The sequence below is a fragment of the Oncorhynchus gorbuscha genome, linkage group LG06 (assembly GCF_021184085.1).
Source record: "Oncorhynchus gorbuscha isolate QuinsamMale2020 ecotype Even-year linkage group LG06, OgorEven_v1.0, whole genome shotgun sequence".
NCBI classification, from domain to species: Eukaryota; Metazoa; Chordata; class Actinopteri; order Salmoniformes; family Salmonidae; genus Oncorhynchus; species Oncorhynchus gorbuscha.
Genome location: NC_060178.1, coordinates 11881378 through 11898546, shown reverse-complemented (window position 1 = coordinate 11898546; position 17169 = coordinate 11881378). Strand labels below are relative to the sequence as shown.

General features: G+C 42.2%; 2 protein-coding genes across 2 annotated transcripts in view; both read left to right on the top strand.

Annotated features, from left to right (window-relative positions):
* The first annotated feature begins 629 nt into the window (after positions 1-629).
* wee1 (WEE1 G2 checkpoint kinase) lies at positions 630-6639 on the top strand. The gene is made up of 10 exons (XM_046351631.1): positions 630-673; positions 789-1802; positions 2362-2573; positions 2939-3002; positions 3183-3355; positions 3729-3997; positions 4255-4442; positions 4561-4731; positions 5145-5290; positions 5577-6639. The coding sequence occupies exons 2-10, from the start codon at positions 1308-1310 to the stop codon at positions 5731-5733; spliced, it is 1875 nt and encodes a 624-aa protein (XP_046207587.1). The 5' UTR covers positions 630-673; positions 789-1307; the 3' UTR covers positions 5734-6639.
* Positions 6640-6862: 223 nt separating this feature from the next.
* LOC124037541 (switch-associated protein 70-like) overlaps positions 6863-17169 on the top strand; it is a 37974-nt gene continuing 27667 nt past the window's right edge. Inside the window, exons 1-2 of the mRNA XM_046352344.1 lie at positions 6863-7020; positions 8213-8353. Coding sequence (XP_046208300.1) covers positions 6925-7020; positions 8213-8353 — 237 coding nt within the window. The 5' untranslated portion in view covers positions 6863-6924. The remainder of the gene's footprint in view (positions 7021-8212; positions 8354-17169) is intronic.

The following is a 17169-nucleotide window of genomic DNA, read 5'->3' as shown; positions in this document are numbered from 1 at the left end:
CACTATTAGTTAAATGTTGTGGACACAATCTTGAGATATATAGATATTTTTATGATCTATTTTTATGATTTATAACATTTTATCTTGCCGATTTATTGAAATTAAGGCGTGAAAGCCGATGGCAACAAGGTGTGTATGAGAATATTAAATTAAGAGCTATATCTAAACATTCAACTGAAAAATGTAATATTTAATGCCAAATATGAGTCATATAAAACTTGAAATGTAGATCAGTTCCGATAATGTATATACTACAGTAGTTGCATAGTAATTACGCGGATTCATGCAAATAGCCTATTGCATGCAGATCCATCCAAATACATATGTATATGGACAATTGTATGTCTACGATCAGTTAGTTCATAATGGCCTGGTATTAAACTTTTATGTAAATAATTTACGATTTTTTTTTACAAAAAAATTAACTTCGGCCTTGAAAGTAGCGCCATTAAACGGGTTTTTAATTTGGAACTTGATAAAAGATGATCATTCGCGCCAAATTGACGTTTCATCAAAGAGAATGTAAATGACGTAGCACTTACTGCAACGCCTATCTTTTAAACGCGCATGGTTCGCTCCAATTGGCTGAGGAGTGGATCATCTGACCAACGGTCGCGGGAAGCCCTTCACCACGCGCTTCATAAACGATGCTCTGAGTTTCGCTTAGATCAATGTATGTAAACATAGCTAACCAATGATTTGTTGTGAAAATACACTTTTAGAGTTTGTAACGTTTTAAGATAACCAAGTCATTTCATTGCGAGTTTTTGGGATCATTTTTTTTTTAGGTACCCCGACGGATTTGATGTGTTTCTATTCGCGCTGGGTTCTGGACAAGGGGTTGCAGTGCGCCACAGCCATTTTCCGGTACCTATAAGCTAACTTGGCTGGAGCTAGTAGGAGTGACCACGGCAGGGGCGTGTAGCTGGTTAGCTAACTGTACAGCTAGCGACACATCTTCGGAGCAAATTTATCAGATGAACATATACACTTGCTTGAGATGTTGTGTTACAATTTGCGACTCGTCATCAAGAGAAAGTGTTCGCTGAACATCAGGGAGATTTCCGTGGAAGTTTGACTTTTTCTTTTGCCATACTTCTCGTTTGCCAGGTAGCAGCGTCAACTTTGCTGCGTGGCTAGCCGAATGACTTGATATTACAAGCTACATTCATTTATTTTACGGTGATTATATACATACTACAGTAGTTGCATAGTAATTACGCGGATTAGCTAGCTAACAGTTTGTTAACGTTACACCTTTAGCTATAAACGGACACTTTTTTTTTAAAGCGATCGCCTGGTTTTAAATGAAAATGCAGAGTTACAGTTGCCGTCGTCGGCATGGAAGTTCATCTCCAAACGCCCGACCAATACGTCAGAAGTTACAGTTTACACCGAGCGATGAAGAGGATGACCCGATTGAGGACGGCAACAACAGCACAGGAGCAGAATCGGGCTTTACAGAACTGGACTCTCCAATGCATGAGCTACGGGACAGTGTCGATAAACGACTCGAACACAGCAGCCCTCTGAACCGGACTGGGGAACGCGGTGATGTTGAACTATGGGACGAAGAGGGATTCGGTTCTCCGTCTCACCTTCAGTCCCCCAGTAGCGTTATTTTCACGAAGGGGTCCCGGTCACCACGGAAAAGCTCTCGGGTGTACGGCAATTCACCGGAGCGGTCATACATTCAGGACGATGGGGAAGGCTCGAGCTCTCCTATTCCAGACTGCCCCGACACACCTCCACACAAAACCTTCAGAAAACTTCGCCTTTTTGATACTCCACACACACCAAAGGTTTGACCATTTGATCCAGAAAACCTCCAAGCTGTACCATACCAACAATTGGCTAATATTGTTTTGACAACATAGTTAATGCATTGTAGCATACTTAGCTAACATTTATGACGTAGTAATGATGCATGGCATTTTTGTAGTACTGTACAAAAGGCTGGCAGCATGACATAGTGACTCATTGAATCTGTACTTTTTAAAATGTTTTTAAAGGTAGCTTTTGTTGAATAATAGTAACCGCCCACTGACCTATTTTCAGTAGTGCTATACAATTATATAACCCAGCAGTCAGCCTTGCAAATTGAGTCATTGATTCGAAGTCTAGACTTTTTCATGGCTGGACATGCCCCCACTTATCCACTCTGGAATCCTTGTCAACATCAATATTTTGCATTGATAGGCATATTTGTATACACTTTCACCTAAATTTCACCTCAACTTTACCCAACCCAAATTAGTTATTTATATATGTGGTAATTCAGTTCATTAAGGGTATTTCACTTTATCATAATAGTTTGCTCTCTAAGTGTCTCAACATGTCTTGAATATTTTCATTTTGCAGAGTTTGCTGAATAAAGCCAGAACTGCCAGCTCAGTGTCCTCAAGTAGGAGAGTGGCTCTCTTCAGGAATGTGGATTCCACAGGAAAATCTGGTCCAGACAGTAGGAGAAGCCAGACCCCTTTGGTCAACATCAACCCCTTCACCCCGGAAGCCCTTCTCATCCAGTCTACCACTCAACAGAAGAATAACAGGAAGAGGGCACACTGGAATGAGTATGTCACTCATTTACCCTGTCTTTATTTTAGCCAAATAAGTTAGTCTAATACTATCTAAAACAGTTTAACTTAGTCCAATTTCAACAGACAACAATTGATCACTTATGTTTTTGTCCTTTCATTTGATACCTGGATGTGTCCATATGTCGGTACACACAGATTGTAACCCATTGTTATTGCTAGCTGGAATCGTTAAATCCGTTGACTAAGCATCAGTAAGGCAAAAGTCTGGCAGGAAACCAAGACACGTCATGGTCACTAATGAACTCTGCCATGTGTGTGTGAAGGCCCCAGTGCTGCCCTCCGGTGGTTGGAATGTATGCTAACAAACTCTTTGTCTCGTTTTTTAAAATTTTATTCAGCTCCTATGGTGAGAACATGGAGGCGAGTGACGCTGAAACCGAAGAAATCATTCCTCCGCCAAAGGTAGTTATTTTCTAACCATCCTGATTTCTTTATAGCATTGCGATGAACTTGGTTCACTCACAGGCATGTTATTCAGCAAAGCTCTCGACCTACACACATCCAGTTAGATGGATAACATAATCCAAATAACATTTAGTTAGACTATTGTGATTTTCTATTAAACCTCCTCTCCATCCTCAGAGAATCACCTTGATGGAGAGTAATATGAAGTCCAGATACGCCTCTGAGTTCCACCAGCTGGAGAAGATCGGCTGCGGGGAGTATGGGGCCGTCTTCAAGTGTGTCAAAAGACTGGACGGCTGCATCTATGCTATCAAGCGTTCAAAGAAGCCCCTGGCAGGCTCTGTGGATGAGTAAGTTGGAGTTTCTATCTGAAACAGGAGCACGCTCTAAATATACTGATCCAGCCAGACATATGTTTTTTGTGCATATGGAACATTTCTTTTATTTCTTTTAAAACTAATCTTTTATTTCAGCTAATGAAACATGGGACCAACAGGTGTTGAGTTTATATTTTTGTTCAGTATATATTGTGTATGGGTACTCTTGCTGAAGCCAGTCTGACATCCTCCCTTTGTTGCTGTCACTATGTATTCCAACCAGACTTGGGAATAGTAGTCTATTCTCTAACGGTCCTTGAAATAATAAATAATGTTAGTTATCCTAACCACAGTTAACCAACTTGAAGAAATGCCTAATCTAACTACATCTGCGTTCCACCTATAGGCAGAACGCTCTTCGGGAGGTGTATGCCCATGCTGTGCTGGGCCAGCACCCCCACGTGGTTCGCTACTACTCAGCCTGGGCAGAGGATGACCATATGCTCATCCAGAACGAGTACTGCAACGGCGGCACCCTCTCAGATGTCACGGCCGAGAACTATCGGCGGCTCGGCTTCCTATCGGAGCTGGAGCTGAAGGACCTGCTGCTGCAGGTGACTCGCGGCCTCAAGTACATCCACTCATCCTCGCTGGTCCACATGGACATCAAGCCTAGTAAGTACCACTGAGAGGTTGAAAAGCATGAACTTTAATGTCAGATGGGATTTGTAATAATGAAGTGGATGTTTAGTTAACAGTGGAGACGAGAGAAACCAGCACAGTTTGTTTTTTTTACTTAAAAAAAGTCAGCTTAGTTTTTAACAGGAGGACATCTTGATTCCCATCCCTAATTCAATGCAATTTGGTTGAAGTGTTTGTTTTTACTTAGTCATTGACAACAAAAATGAATTTGTGTATTGTCTCTCTTTCAGGCAATATTTTTATCTCACGCAAGACGGTGTGCAGTGTAGACGCATGTGATGAAGAAGAGGACGAAAAGGATGGACTGGCAACCAGTGTGGTATACAAAATAGGTGACCTTGGCCATGTGACGAGGGTGAACAATCCTCAAGTTGAAGAAGGCGATAGCAGGTTCCTGGCAAATGAAGTCCTCCAAGAGGTGAGTTTTCTCCATTAGAAATTTGCCTTGCCCCAGCATAAGTATTATTATTCGGAAATCCAGGGTAATTCAAATGATTCTTTACAACGTTCCTAATCACGTCAAACTTTTCCTTCAGGACTACAGTAACTTGACGAAGGCGGACATCTTTGCCCTGGCCCTGACTGTTATCAGTGCCTCGGGGGCAGAGCCTCTGCCCACCAATGGGGATAAGTGGCACGAGATCCGTCTGGGAAAACTGCCACCCATCCCACAAGTGCTCTCTCAGGAATTCCTGAGTCTACTCAAGGTAAGAACTTGATGTTACTATAAGCGTTTCCTTTGAAATGTGACCGGTTAATTTAAGAAGGTTAAGAAGGTTTTCTAAAAGCAGTCATTTTCCTCTTGAAAATGACTGCTATACCTTTGCTTATAACACAGCATTGTTGAATACCAGTTTCTATTTGGCTAGAAGGGCATTTGAGAATTGTCATTATAACTAGATAATGGTACAGTTGGAAAATATGATTCTATGCCACTGCTATTCTATTCACTGCTGTTCACTATCCTGTTATTGGAGAAACTGATAAAGCTGTGTGATATTGAAAGATATACTGTTCATTTGAATTGTGTGCTCAAAAATCAAGTGGCTGATGTTGGGCTATTTACATTTGCTCGTTTTCAGGGGGTAACTTTATTTGTAATTTTTTTTCTCCCCTGCAGCTGATGATCCACCCTGACCCCACCAGGCGGCCTTCCACCAATGACCTCATCAAGCACCCGGTGCTGTTGACCGCAGCTAGAATGACTGCTGATCAGCTCCGTGTGGAACTCAACGCAGAGAAGTTCAAGAATGCATTGCTTCAGAAGTAAGTACAGAATGGCACTGACACCTAGCCCCCCCCCCCCCCCCAGGCTGTTTTTGTAAACACTAAAGGCAGTCGTTAGCTAGTTGTTGCTCATGCTTTTACATAGTGAGCCAACCTACCCATAGTGTGACATTAATTGACGGCTAAGTGACATTGGAGATGTAGAAAAGGTGGGGCTTGTAAATTAGAGATTCACGGTATGGACTTTCGGTTTCATAATCTGTTTGTCTCATGGTGCAATGTTTCTTTCAGGGTTGGTCTAACTGTTCTTCATTGCTTTCCCCAGGGAGCTGAAGTTGGCCCAGATTGCCAAAGCTGCTGCTGAGGATAAGGTTCTGTCCACAGACAGAGTCCTGACCCGTTCCACTGTCCAGCCCAACCCCAAAACCTCCAGACTCATCGGCAAGAAGATGAACCGCTCAATGAGCCTGACCATTTACTGAAATGCAGACACGTCCCTCCCCCAATGATGTTGGAACATGGACTGGAAAACTGATATCTAGGGAATCTGACTAGCTACGTATTCTGTTGGGTACAAGTGCTGAAAATGGACCCAATTTCCACTGGTCACAGGAGAGACTTCACTGTCAAACTCGGTGCTGTGGGTGGACCTTTCTTGTCGGACTCGGTCAAGACTGAGACTTGACATTGCCATACTCAATTAGTACTGACTCGTCAAATATTTGACCAGTAATTCTGGTAGTGGACATCTTGACAGAGACCAAGCATTCCTTAAGGTAGTTAATGTACCTTTTTTTTCTGTTTTGTTTTTGTCAGCCACAAGTCTAAGTAGTTTGCAGAGGCTCTCCACTGTACTCCATGCACTTCCTTAAAAGCCTTGCTCTTTGATGGAGAGGGACACAGAGAAGCCCTCAGTGTGTGAATGTACCAGGCCACAGATGTGTGCACCTTACTGCCTGATTCCAGGCATCCGAGGGTCTGTCAGACAATGCTTTTAAGAGCACTTTGGAAGCAACGGGGAACTTGCCACATAACCTGCTGCTATTCATGTCTTTGTTCTACAGGGTTAATGGATTTTTCATTTTCCAATTAAGGTAGTTTTAAATCATTGCACCCATTATCATATTTGGTGGACCATAACATTATTATTTTGTTTAAACTATCCACTATATATATATTTCTTTTTTAAATGGATCATGCAATACATGTAAGAATGGTGTCTATCAAACCTGTTTTTTTTAAGTGCTTCTTTTTGCCAAAATTATACAGCCTCCAACTTCCTCCAGCTTCAACCCTGCCTTTGTAGCATTAAATAAATCATTGTTCTGTAGCTTCTCCGTTTCTAACACTGTTATAGCCTGTACATAATCTTTTAATAAATTCTTATCAAATTCATGCTGGTCTTCAAATTCATGTCATATTACATAAAGCCCTACATGACTGTATTACCCCCTTATCGCACACCTGGCACGTTGTAACCAATTCAGTTCAATGTGACTAATCTACTAGGTGTATTTTGACCAGCTGCCATGAGGAAATGAAGAACTAAAATGTGCGTTGACATTCTTGGACAAGCGTCTGGCAGCTTGTCACGTGACTGTCTCATTGTATCCTATTATGAGAAAAACGTTCCGCAACACGAGCTACTTTTAGTCAAGCAAGCAGCCATCTCAATGGCACTACGAGACGAACTTTTAAAGCCAATATGGCACGCGTTTACAGCGTTGGACCTGGACAAAAGTGGGAAAGTGTCCAAATCACAGTTAAAGGTATGGAATTATATTTACCTAGATAGTGTGTTTGTCAAACAACCCCGAGGCACGTCGTTCCCTTAATTATTAAAAAATTGCAAGCATAAACTTTTTGAGCGTCCAAAAAAGGTTGCAATCCAAGTGACGGCCGTCTGATTTTGGATGGATGATACTTAATAGTCGAGGATGCATTTGGAATGATGTCATTTTAGCCCAAATCATTGTCTGCCTTCATATTACTACAGCACAGACACGGTGCATGTCATAAGTCAATGTTTTTTTTGTTTTTAAACTGCTTGTGTATGGTTAAAGGAAACTTCTTGTTATGGCACACCTGTGGACGTTAACTGATTGTCGGAGTATTTTGTTTATTTTAACAGAATAATAAATAGTTGAGATGACGCTTTTGCTGACTAGATCTATAGCCTACCGTGCTTACTTCATAATCCACTTCATGTATGCCTATTATAACAGCCACTTCACCAATGTTAAGTGTTTGTCTAAGCAGCCTTACATTTAAACAGCATATATGCAGAGTTGTGTGTTTAGCTTGTTTATGGTCTAGTTTCATGAGAAGGGCACTTATCAGTACCATAGTGCTGAAATCATTCAGGGTAAAGTCACATAATTTGATGTGATTAATTCATAGTTGTAATAGTAGACTGCACAAGGTGCAATTTCGAAATTGGGTAGTGCATCATCAGTTTTTCTATTGTCATGTCAGTCATTGCGTATTTTAGATCTATTTATAACTAGTTAGAAATGTCCAGAGCAACTAGCCCATGTCAGCTAGCTAACGTTTTTAGCTAGTTTTTTTTTAGCCCATAGATTTTGTAGTAGATGTTCAAGTCACTCAAATATCACAAGAATACAAACGAGACATGGCAAAATGTATAGTATTGCAAGAACATATGCTTTAAAACTGCAAAATGTACTTTGCACCCCGTGACAAAAGGTGTAGAATTGCAGGGGGGGGGGGGCGATGACGACGAGTTATTGTTTCCCGAAAGCTGGAAGGGGGGCCTCCAAGTGAAAAAGTTTCGTAACCGCTGGTGTAGTTGACTAGGAACCTTTCCAGTGACTGATGTGTTCAACTCCTTCATTAAGTAGAAATTGATGCTGTTTGGGCGTTGTTGCTGCATTTAATATAACTATTGGCTCTGTGTAAACTGTGAAGTCCTGATAAGAAGTGGTATTTTTGTCTTTGCAGGTGCTCTCGCATAACTTGTGCACTGTGATGAGGATCCCCCATGACCCGGTGGCCCTTGAAGAGCACTTCAAACATGACGACGTAGGCCCTGTCTCTACTCAGGGCTACATGCCCTACTTGAACAAGTTCATTTTGGACAAGGTGAGCCGCACATACAGTAATACTTAGAGTATATATGCCCCTCAGTCAATCATTCTCTCACTCACTGCTGTTTACATGTTTTATTGTTTTGTGATGAAGGGTCACTGAAGTCTAGGATAAAGATGACAAGGTTAGAATTCCATTGCCTTAGTTTGAGATCTTCAACCTTGACTTCAGTAAATGCTAGTGATTCTATTGTTGGTCAAAATGAGTAATTATATTGAGAGTAAAGGATTCCTTTTCCAATGTCACAACATGGATACCATGGTGACAGATAGGCATTCCTTTGCCACTGTCATAAATATGAGAATTCTTGTGTAATAAAAAAACAAAACATTGTACCTTTATTTAACTAGGCAAGTCAGTTAAGAACACAATTTTTATTTACAATGACGGGCCTACCCCAGCCAAACCCTAACCCGGACAACGCTGGGCCAATTGTGCGCCGCCCTATTGGTCTCCCAATCACGGCTGGTTGTTATACAGCCTGGAATTGAACAAGGGTCTGTAGTGACGCCTCTAGCACTGAGATGTAGTGCCTTTGACCGCTGCACCACTCAGGAGCCCATGGGTCATCGAGGGTTAGCAAATCAAGTTTGGCGCTTTCTACTGGTGTCATAAAGGTGTGTAAACTTACCATGTCACATTTGGAAATTGTTTCTGCTGTCATAAAGGCTTACTATGGTGTCTGTGGATTTTTTCAGTGGTGTCAGAAAGAATTACTACAGCAAGACACCTTTGTTCATTTCACAGAGGGGAGCTTTTGGGACAGTTTTGTAGTTGTTGATTATATTAAAGGTTACCATGATGACAATTTGTAGGCTAATTCTTGTGAAATGTCACAGAGTTATCGTAAATGTTTTGGCATACTTGTTTTCATACTTGTTGTTTTTCATGACATATAATTATTGTGTGTTCTAAACAATTACTACAGAATTTATTGTCATCAATGACAGTTTAAAATTAGAATGTTTTTGGTTAACCTTTGAAAATGTTCCTGATAAGAACCCATTTTGGACTTGGTGTGCATTTCATAGTCTGGGATTTCCATTTGAAGGCAGATATCTACTGTTCAAGTGCTTCCTATGACACACACAAGGAAATAGATGACAAGGGATTTTACAACACACCTTACGGTACATTAGCCCATTCCATTCTGTAACGTGTTAATATATCTTCTCCTGTCACTTCCTCGAGCTCTAGTTCCTCTAATACAACAAAAAGGTTTCAGGAACCTAGATATGACATCATGGACAAACGTCAAGAGTCCCCACCCATGTGGATATGACCCTACCAAACAGGTCGGGATCACCACCCCCACTCCATCCTAACAGTCGTGTGTGTGTGTCACCTTCTTCCTCCCTGACTCACTCCACTTGTCAGACAATTACAGTGACTCAGCCGGAGAGGCAATCAAGTCCATCGCTGACTGTTCCACATAATTCCCCATTCAGCCATTTGGGACTCCGCAGTCACTCACTATGTGGAGCACATCATTCTTCCTAGCCAACTGACCCTGTAGAAACCTGGAATTTAATTTACCTTTATTTAACTAGGCAAGTCAGTTAAGAACAAATTCTTATTTACAATGACGGCCTAGGAACAGTGGGTTAACTGCCTGTTCAGGGGCAGAACGACAGATTTGTACCTTGTCAGCTCGGGGATTTGCACTTGCAACCTTCCGGTTCCTCGTCCAACGCTCTAACTACTAGGCTACCCTGCCACCCCAAGCATTGTTAATTGGGAGATTAATGTTCCTCTTTTGTTAGAAGGGGAACAAAAGAAAGCAAGATTACACAAACAACAGAGCACCAAAATAGTTCAAGGCTGTGAACATGTGACCTTCCATTAGTTAACATTTTTAAGGCTGCTGTGGCTGAATTATTTCCTCATTTCATGTCTTGCTAGTTCAACCACTGTCCGTCCTAGTCTCATCTAGACCTCAACATATTTCGATCCATGTTTCATAATAGAGTAACACATAGGCTCTATATCATATTGTACCTTGTTTGTAATTTCACAATTACTTTTGAATCACCTGTCCTCTGCCCTCGCGCTACAGTAACAACAGGCATCTCTGTGGTGTGACCGTTTGACGGTAGGAAGTTTCCGTCTCCTGGAGGGCCAAGGACAGTAATAAGACTGTTTGTAAACCTGTTTGGACATTCCACTGCAGAGAATACTAACGAGCATGTGTATCTGCAGTGGAGAGGCAGGACTGGGTGCTGGAGGGGCCTTGACAAGGCTCTCATTATTGAGGTGCAGAGAGTGGGAGAACAGCAGAGAGAGAGAGAGACCTCAGTCTGGATCAGCTAGTACAGAGCGAGAACGAGATGACCATGACACAACATTCTGAGGACAAAGAGAGAGCTGCTATTTCATAATAATGCCACTTTCACAACTTCTATTGCTCCTCCCTCCGCATCGTCTTTCTGCTTACCTCGCTGGTGTTACTGTGAAACTAAATTTCTCTTGAGTTATCTTTACTGTGAAATCTTTGACTCATCCAAAACAAACCACAGCTCTATAAATAGTGTGCTGATGTTGAAGGCAGACATGCCACACCTGTGTTTCCCCTTAGTTCATTGACCTGATTCTTACCTGGGCCACATTCAATAGGCAAACTCTGTGGAAGGTTGCAGTGAGAAATGTTATGACTTGACCTGACATTAAGCCCATTCTACATGTCAAAGAGTAATGTTTATTGTACATAATTTTAACTGAACGTTCCACAATGTTCTACCCTGCAGAACTCAGCCCTGTTGTAAAATATTCCCCCACCACCGCGTGAGGGGGAGGGAAATTAGAGACACATTGAAAAAATTACTCAATAATAATAATAGCAGTATGCTATTATTTTGTATATATGTCATCTTATTATTGTGGATTTATACAATGGGTGGGTCTAATCCTGAATGCTGATTGGTTAAAACTGCATTCCAGGCGTTGTCTATTCCATAAGTTACCCACTGGCTAAATCTATTACGCTAAATTGCGTTTTACTCTGTTTACGCCATCCACCGAAAAGACACAGAAGAATTGAACAAGATTCCTGTATGTTCTACCTGGAACTAATACATACGGCAACAAATACACTAAGAAGATTCTTGTAATGTCTGAATTAAAGAGGTCGTAACATTAGACAGAAATGTTGCATGTATTATATAAAAAACATACAAGAGTCATGTAAGCTAAGCCTTAGAAGGTCTCACATACATGGGACATTCACATTTCATGGGACACACAATTGTCTGATGTCATTGACACACTTATTGAAGAAAGAAGCATATCCCTTTGCGAGGAGGAGGCGCAAGAAGAGGACGATTTGTCTGCTGTGAGGAGGATTTATCCGCTGTGAGGAGGAGCAAGAAGAAGAGGAGGAGCAGCAAGAGGAGGATGAAGGGGGAAATCTGAAGGAGTGGGAGGAAGAGAAACAGTGGCGAGATGAGGAGGAGGAATGAGTTTGATAGCAGCAGTGAATCTATTTTGAGATCCCTCAACAATCATTCTCACGGTAGTACATTGGTAGTAATCAGTGACATGTCAAAGCTAAGCAGGACTGGGCTTGGTTAAAACTCTGTATGGGAGACCAAAGGCTGGAAGGGTGACCTGTAAATAAATCCACTGTCCAGTAAAATGTGCTGCCCAGCCTTAACCATGGAAACTCATACCTGAAAATGTAAACGCTACATGCAAAGTGCTGGTCCCATGTTTCATGAGTTGAAATAAAAGATCCCAGAAAATTTCCATACTCACAAAGTGCTTATTTCTCTCAAATTTGGTGCACAAATTTGTTTACATCCCTGTTAGTGAGCATTTCTCATTTGTCAGGTGGATGGATTATCAAGAAGCTGATTAAACAGCATGATCATTGCACAGGTGCACCTTGTGCTGGGGCCAATGAAAGGCCGGTCTAAAATGTGCAGTTTGGTCACACAACACAATGCCACACAATGCAATTGGCATGCTGACTGCTTGAATGTCCACCAGAGCTGTTGACAGAGAATTGAATGTTCATTTCACAACTATAAGCTACCTCCAACGTTCGTTTTAGACAACTTGGCAGTACATCCAACTGGCGTCACAACCGCTGACCACGTGTAGCCAAACCAGCCTCCACATCCGGCCTCTTCACTTGAGGGATCATCTGAGACCAGCCACCCAGACAGCTGATGAAACTGTAGATTTGCACAACCAAAGTATTTCGGCACAAACTGTCAGAAACTGTCTCAGCGAAGCTCATCTGCATGTTCATCGTCGTCACCAGCGTCTTGGCCATGTCTGCAGTTCGGCTCATCTTCAATGGCCACTGGTTTGCTGGAGAAATGTGCTCTTCACGGATGAATCCCGGTTTCAACTGTACCAGACAGATGTCAGACAGCGTGTAAATCGTTGTGTGGGCGAGTGGTTTGCTGATGTCAACATTGTGAACAGAGTGCCCCATGGTGGCGGTGGTGTTATGGTATGGACAAGCATAAACTATGGACACAATTGCAATTTTATCAATGGCAATTTGAATGCACAGAGATAGCTTTATGAGATCCTGAGGCCCATTGTCGTGTCATTCATCCACCGCCATCACCTCATATTTCAGCATGATAATGCACGGCCTCATGTCGCTAGGATCTGTACATAATTCCTGGAAGCTGAAAATGTCCCAGTTCTTCCATGGTCTGCATATTCACCAGTCACCCATTGAGCATGTTTGGGATGCTCTGGATCGACGCATACGACAGCGTGTTCCAGTTCCCCAATATCCAGCTACTTCGCACAGTCATTGAAGAGGAATGAGACAACATTCCACAGGCCACAATCAACAGCCTGATGAACTCAATGTGAAGGAGATGTTGCGCTGCATGAGGCAAATGGTGGTCACATCAGATACTGACTGGTTTTCTGATCCACACCCCTACCTTTTTTTTAGGTATCTGTGACCAACAGATGCATATCTGTATTCCCAGTGATGTGAAATCCATAAATTAGAGCCTAAATAATTGATTTCAATTGTCTGCTTTCCTTATATGAACAGTAACTCAGTAAAATCTTTGAAATTGGTGCATGTTGCATTTATTTTTGTTCAGTGTAAATACAAATATTGTACTTTTTCATGTTTTTGTATCTGCATTCAAAAAGTATTCAGACCCCATCCCTTTTTCCACATTTTGTTACATTACAGCCTTATTCAAAAATGTTCCTACACACAATAATCTACATATCCCATAATGACAAAGTCAAAACAGGTTTTTAGCAATGTTAGCAAATGTATTGTTAATAAAAAAACATACCTTTATTTATATATGTATTCAGATCCTTTGTTAGGAGACTCGAAATTGAGTTCAGGTGCATCCTGTTTCCATTGATCATCCTTGAGATGTTTCTTCAACTTGATTGGAGTCCACCTGTGGTAAATTCAATTGATTGGACATGATTTGGAAAGGCACACACCTGTCTATATAAGGTCCCACAGTTGACAGTGCATGTCAGAGCAAAAACCAAGCCATGAGGTTGAAGGAATTGTCTGTAGAGCGCCGAGATGACAGGATTGTGTCGAGGCACAGATCTGGGGAAGGGTAGCAAAAATGTCTGCAATATTGACGGTCCCCAAGAACACGGTGGTCTCTTATCATTCTGTTTTATTTAACTAGGCAAGTCAGTTAAGAATAAATTCTTATTTTACAATGACGGCCTACCCCGGTCAAACCCTCCCCTAACCCGGATGACACCCTATTCTTAAATGGAAGAAGTTTGGAACCACCAAAACTCTTCCTAGAGCTGGCCGCCCGGCCAAACTGAGCAATCGGGGTAGAAGGGCCTTGGTCAGGGAGGTGACCAAAAACCCGATGGTCATTCTAAGTGCTCCAGAGTTTCTCTGTGGAGATGGGAGAACCTTCCAGAAGGACAACCATCTCTGCAGCACCCCACCAATCAGGCCTTTATGGTAGAGTGGCCAGACAGAAGCCACTCCTCAGTAAAAGGCACACGATAGCCCGCTTGGAGTTTGCCAAAAGGCACCTAAAGACTCTCAGACCATGAGAAACAATATTCTCTGGTCTGATGAAACCAAGATTAAACTCTTTGGCCTGAATGCCAAGTGTCACATCTGGAGGAAGCCTGGCACCATCCCTGTGGTGAAGCATGGTGGTGGCAGCATCATGCTGTGGCATGTTTTTCATTGGCAGGGACTGGGAGAGTAGTCAGGATCGAGGGATAGATGAATGGAGTGCAGAGAGATCCTTGATGAAAATCTGCCCCATAGCGCTCAGGACCTCAGACTGGGGCGAAGGTTCACCTTCCAACAGCACAACGACCCTAAGCACACAGCCAAGACAACGCAGGGACAAGTCTCTGAATGTCATTGAGTGACCCAGTCAGAGCCCAGAATTGAACCCGTTCAAACATCTCTGGAGAGACCTGAAAATAGCTGTGCAGTGACGCTCCCCATCCAACCCGACAGAGCTTGATAGGATCTGCGGAGAAGAATGGGAGAAAATCTTATATATGCCCAGACGCTTTTACAGGACTTACAGTCATGTGTGCATACATTCCGTATGGGTGGTCCCGGGGAGAACCCACTTGTAGGGTCATACCACAGGAAGACCCAAGAAGACCTGGCCAAGGCTTTCAACTCTGTCAATCACCACATTCTTATCGGCAGACTCAACAGCCTTGGTTTCGCAAATGATTGCCTCGCCTGGTTCACCAACTACTTCTCAGATAGAGTTCAGTGTGTCAAATCGGAGGGCCTGTTGTCTGGACCACTGGCAGTCTCTATGGTGGTGCCACAGGTTTCAATTCTCGGGCCTACTCTCTTCTCCGTATACAGCAATGATGTCGCTCTTGCTGCTGGTGATTCTCTGATCCACCTCTACGCAGACAACACCATTCTGTATATAGACTTTTTCTACAGTATTATGTATATTTGTTTATTCCATGTGTAACTCTGTTGTTGTTGTTTGTGTCAAACTGCTTTGCTTTATCTTGGCCAGGTTGCAGTTGTAAATGAGAACTTGTTCTCAACTAGCCTACCTGGTTAAATAAAGGTGAAATAAAAATGTTTAAAGACTCAAAGATAAAGGGTCTGAGTACTTATGTAAATGTGATATTTCAGTTTTCTATTTTTAATACATTTGCAAAAATGTCTATAAACCTGTTTTTGCTTTGTCATTATGGGGTATTGTGATGTCATTATGGGGTATTGTGTGTAGATTGATGAGGGGCAAAAAACGATTGAATCCATTTTAGAATAAGGCTGTAACTTAACAAAACGTGGAAAATGTCTGAATACTTCCCGAATGCTCTGTGTATAAACAATGTGAAACATATAAGGAAAACATTTCTTTTGTAGAGGTTACAATGTCAGAACATACACTTTTCTTATAAAATTCCTAGATGACTCATAGGGTATGACATATTTGAGACAAACTATATCTTTGTAAGCAATTCACCATAATCATGTAGTGACTTGTGTATGTCACATGGCATAAGTTAACACACATACACTACTGACATATAACGTACAAAATCTTACCAGATACTTTTTAGCTTTTAATCTTATTCTGCTCTACAAGATTCTTATTTGCTTTTCATGATTATTTTTCATATGTGAGGAGCATTTTCAGCTTTTTGTTTGTGGTCATTTTTGTCTTTCATCCAGATTAGGGTTAGATGTATTTCTTAAACACTACTAAAGATGTCTCCTTTATATATACTCCTCTTGCGTTTCAAAAGTCTGTTTCTCTGTTGATGCATCACTTGCTATTTGTAGATTGCTGATAATCATTATCTGGCCGATCTCTCTCTGTTGTGATTTAGCTGAGTTGAGTCAGGCATCTGTATAAACAGCTAAGTGTCATTCAACGTCCATTCAGCAAGCCATGAAACCCACTATCTCAGATGGTGTTCTGTAATCATTTCTGTAACAGATCAAATTAGTATGTCTTCCACATTTTGTGGAAATATAATTTAATCTCTGAGAAATTAAGCACATTTTTATATATTCTAATTCTAATATTCAAATATTCAATGAGTAAGACATGCCAAAGAAATAGTCAAGCCACACCCCATGCCAAATCCAACACCCATGGACTCCCCATGCCAAATCCAACACTCATGGACTCCCCATGCCAAATCCAACACCCATAGACTCCCCATGCCAAATCCAACACCCATAGACTCCCCATGCCAAATCCAACACCCATAGACTACTCCCCATGCCAAATCCAACACCCATAGACTCCCCATGCCAAATCCAACACCCATAGACTCCCCATGCCAAATCCAACACCCATAGACTCCCCATGCCAAATCCAACACCCATAGACTCCTCATGCCAAATCCAACACCCATAGACTCCTCATGCCAAATCCAACACCCATAGACTCCTCATGCCAAATTCAACACCCATAGACTCCCCATGCCAAATCCAACACCCATAGACTCACCATGCCAAATCCAACACCCATGGTCTCCCCATGCCAAATCCAACACCCATGGACTCCCCATGCCAAATCCAACACCCATGGACTCCCCATGCCAAATCCAACACCCATAGACTCCCCATGCCTCCAACACCCATAGACTCCCCATGCCAAATCCAACACCCATGGACTCCCCATGCCAAATCCAACCCATGGACCCAAATCCAACACCCATGGACTCCCCATGCCAAATCCAACACCCATGGACTCCCCATGCCAAATCCAACACCCATGGACTCCCCATGCCAAATCCAACACCCATAGACTCCCCATGCCAAATCCAACACCCATAGACTCCCCATGCCAAATCCAACACCCATAGACTCCCCATGCCAAATC

Coding starts and splice junctions, on each gene's coding strand:
- wee1 (XM_046351631.1), top strand. CDS start 1,308: ATGAAAATGCAGAGTTACAGTTGCCGTCGTCGGCATGGAAGTTCATCT. Junction 3,003..3,182: donor AAATCATTCCTCCGCCAAAG/GTAGTTATTTTC, acceptor CTCCATCCTCAG/AGAATCACCTTGATGGAGAG. Junction 5,291..5,576: donor AAGAATGCATTGCTTCAGAA/GTAAGTACAGAA, acceptor TGCTTTCCCCAG/GGAGCTGAAGTTGGCCCAGA.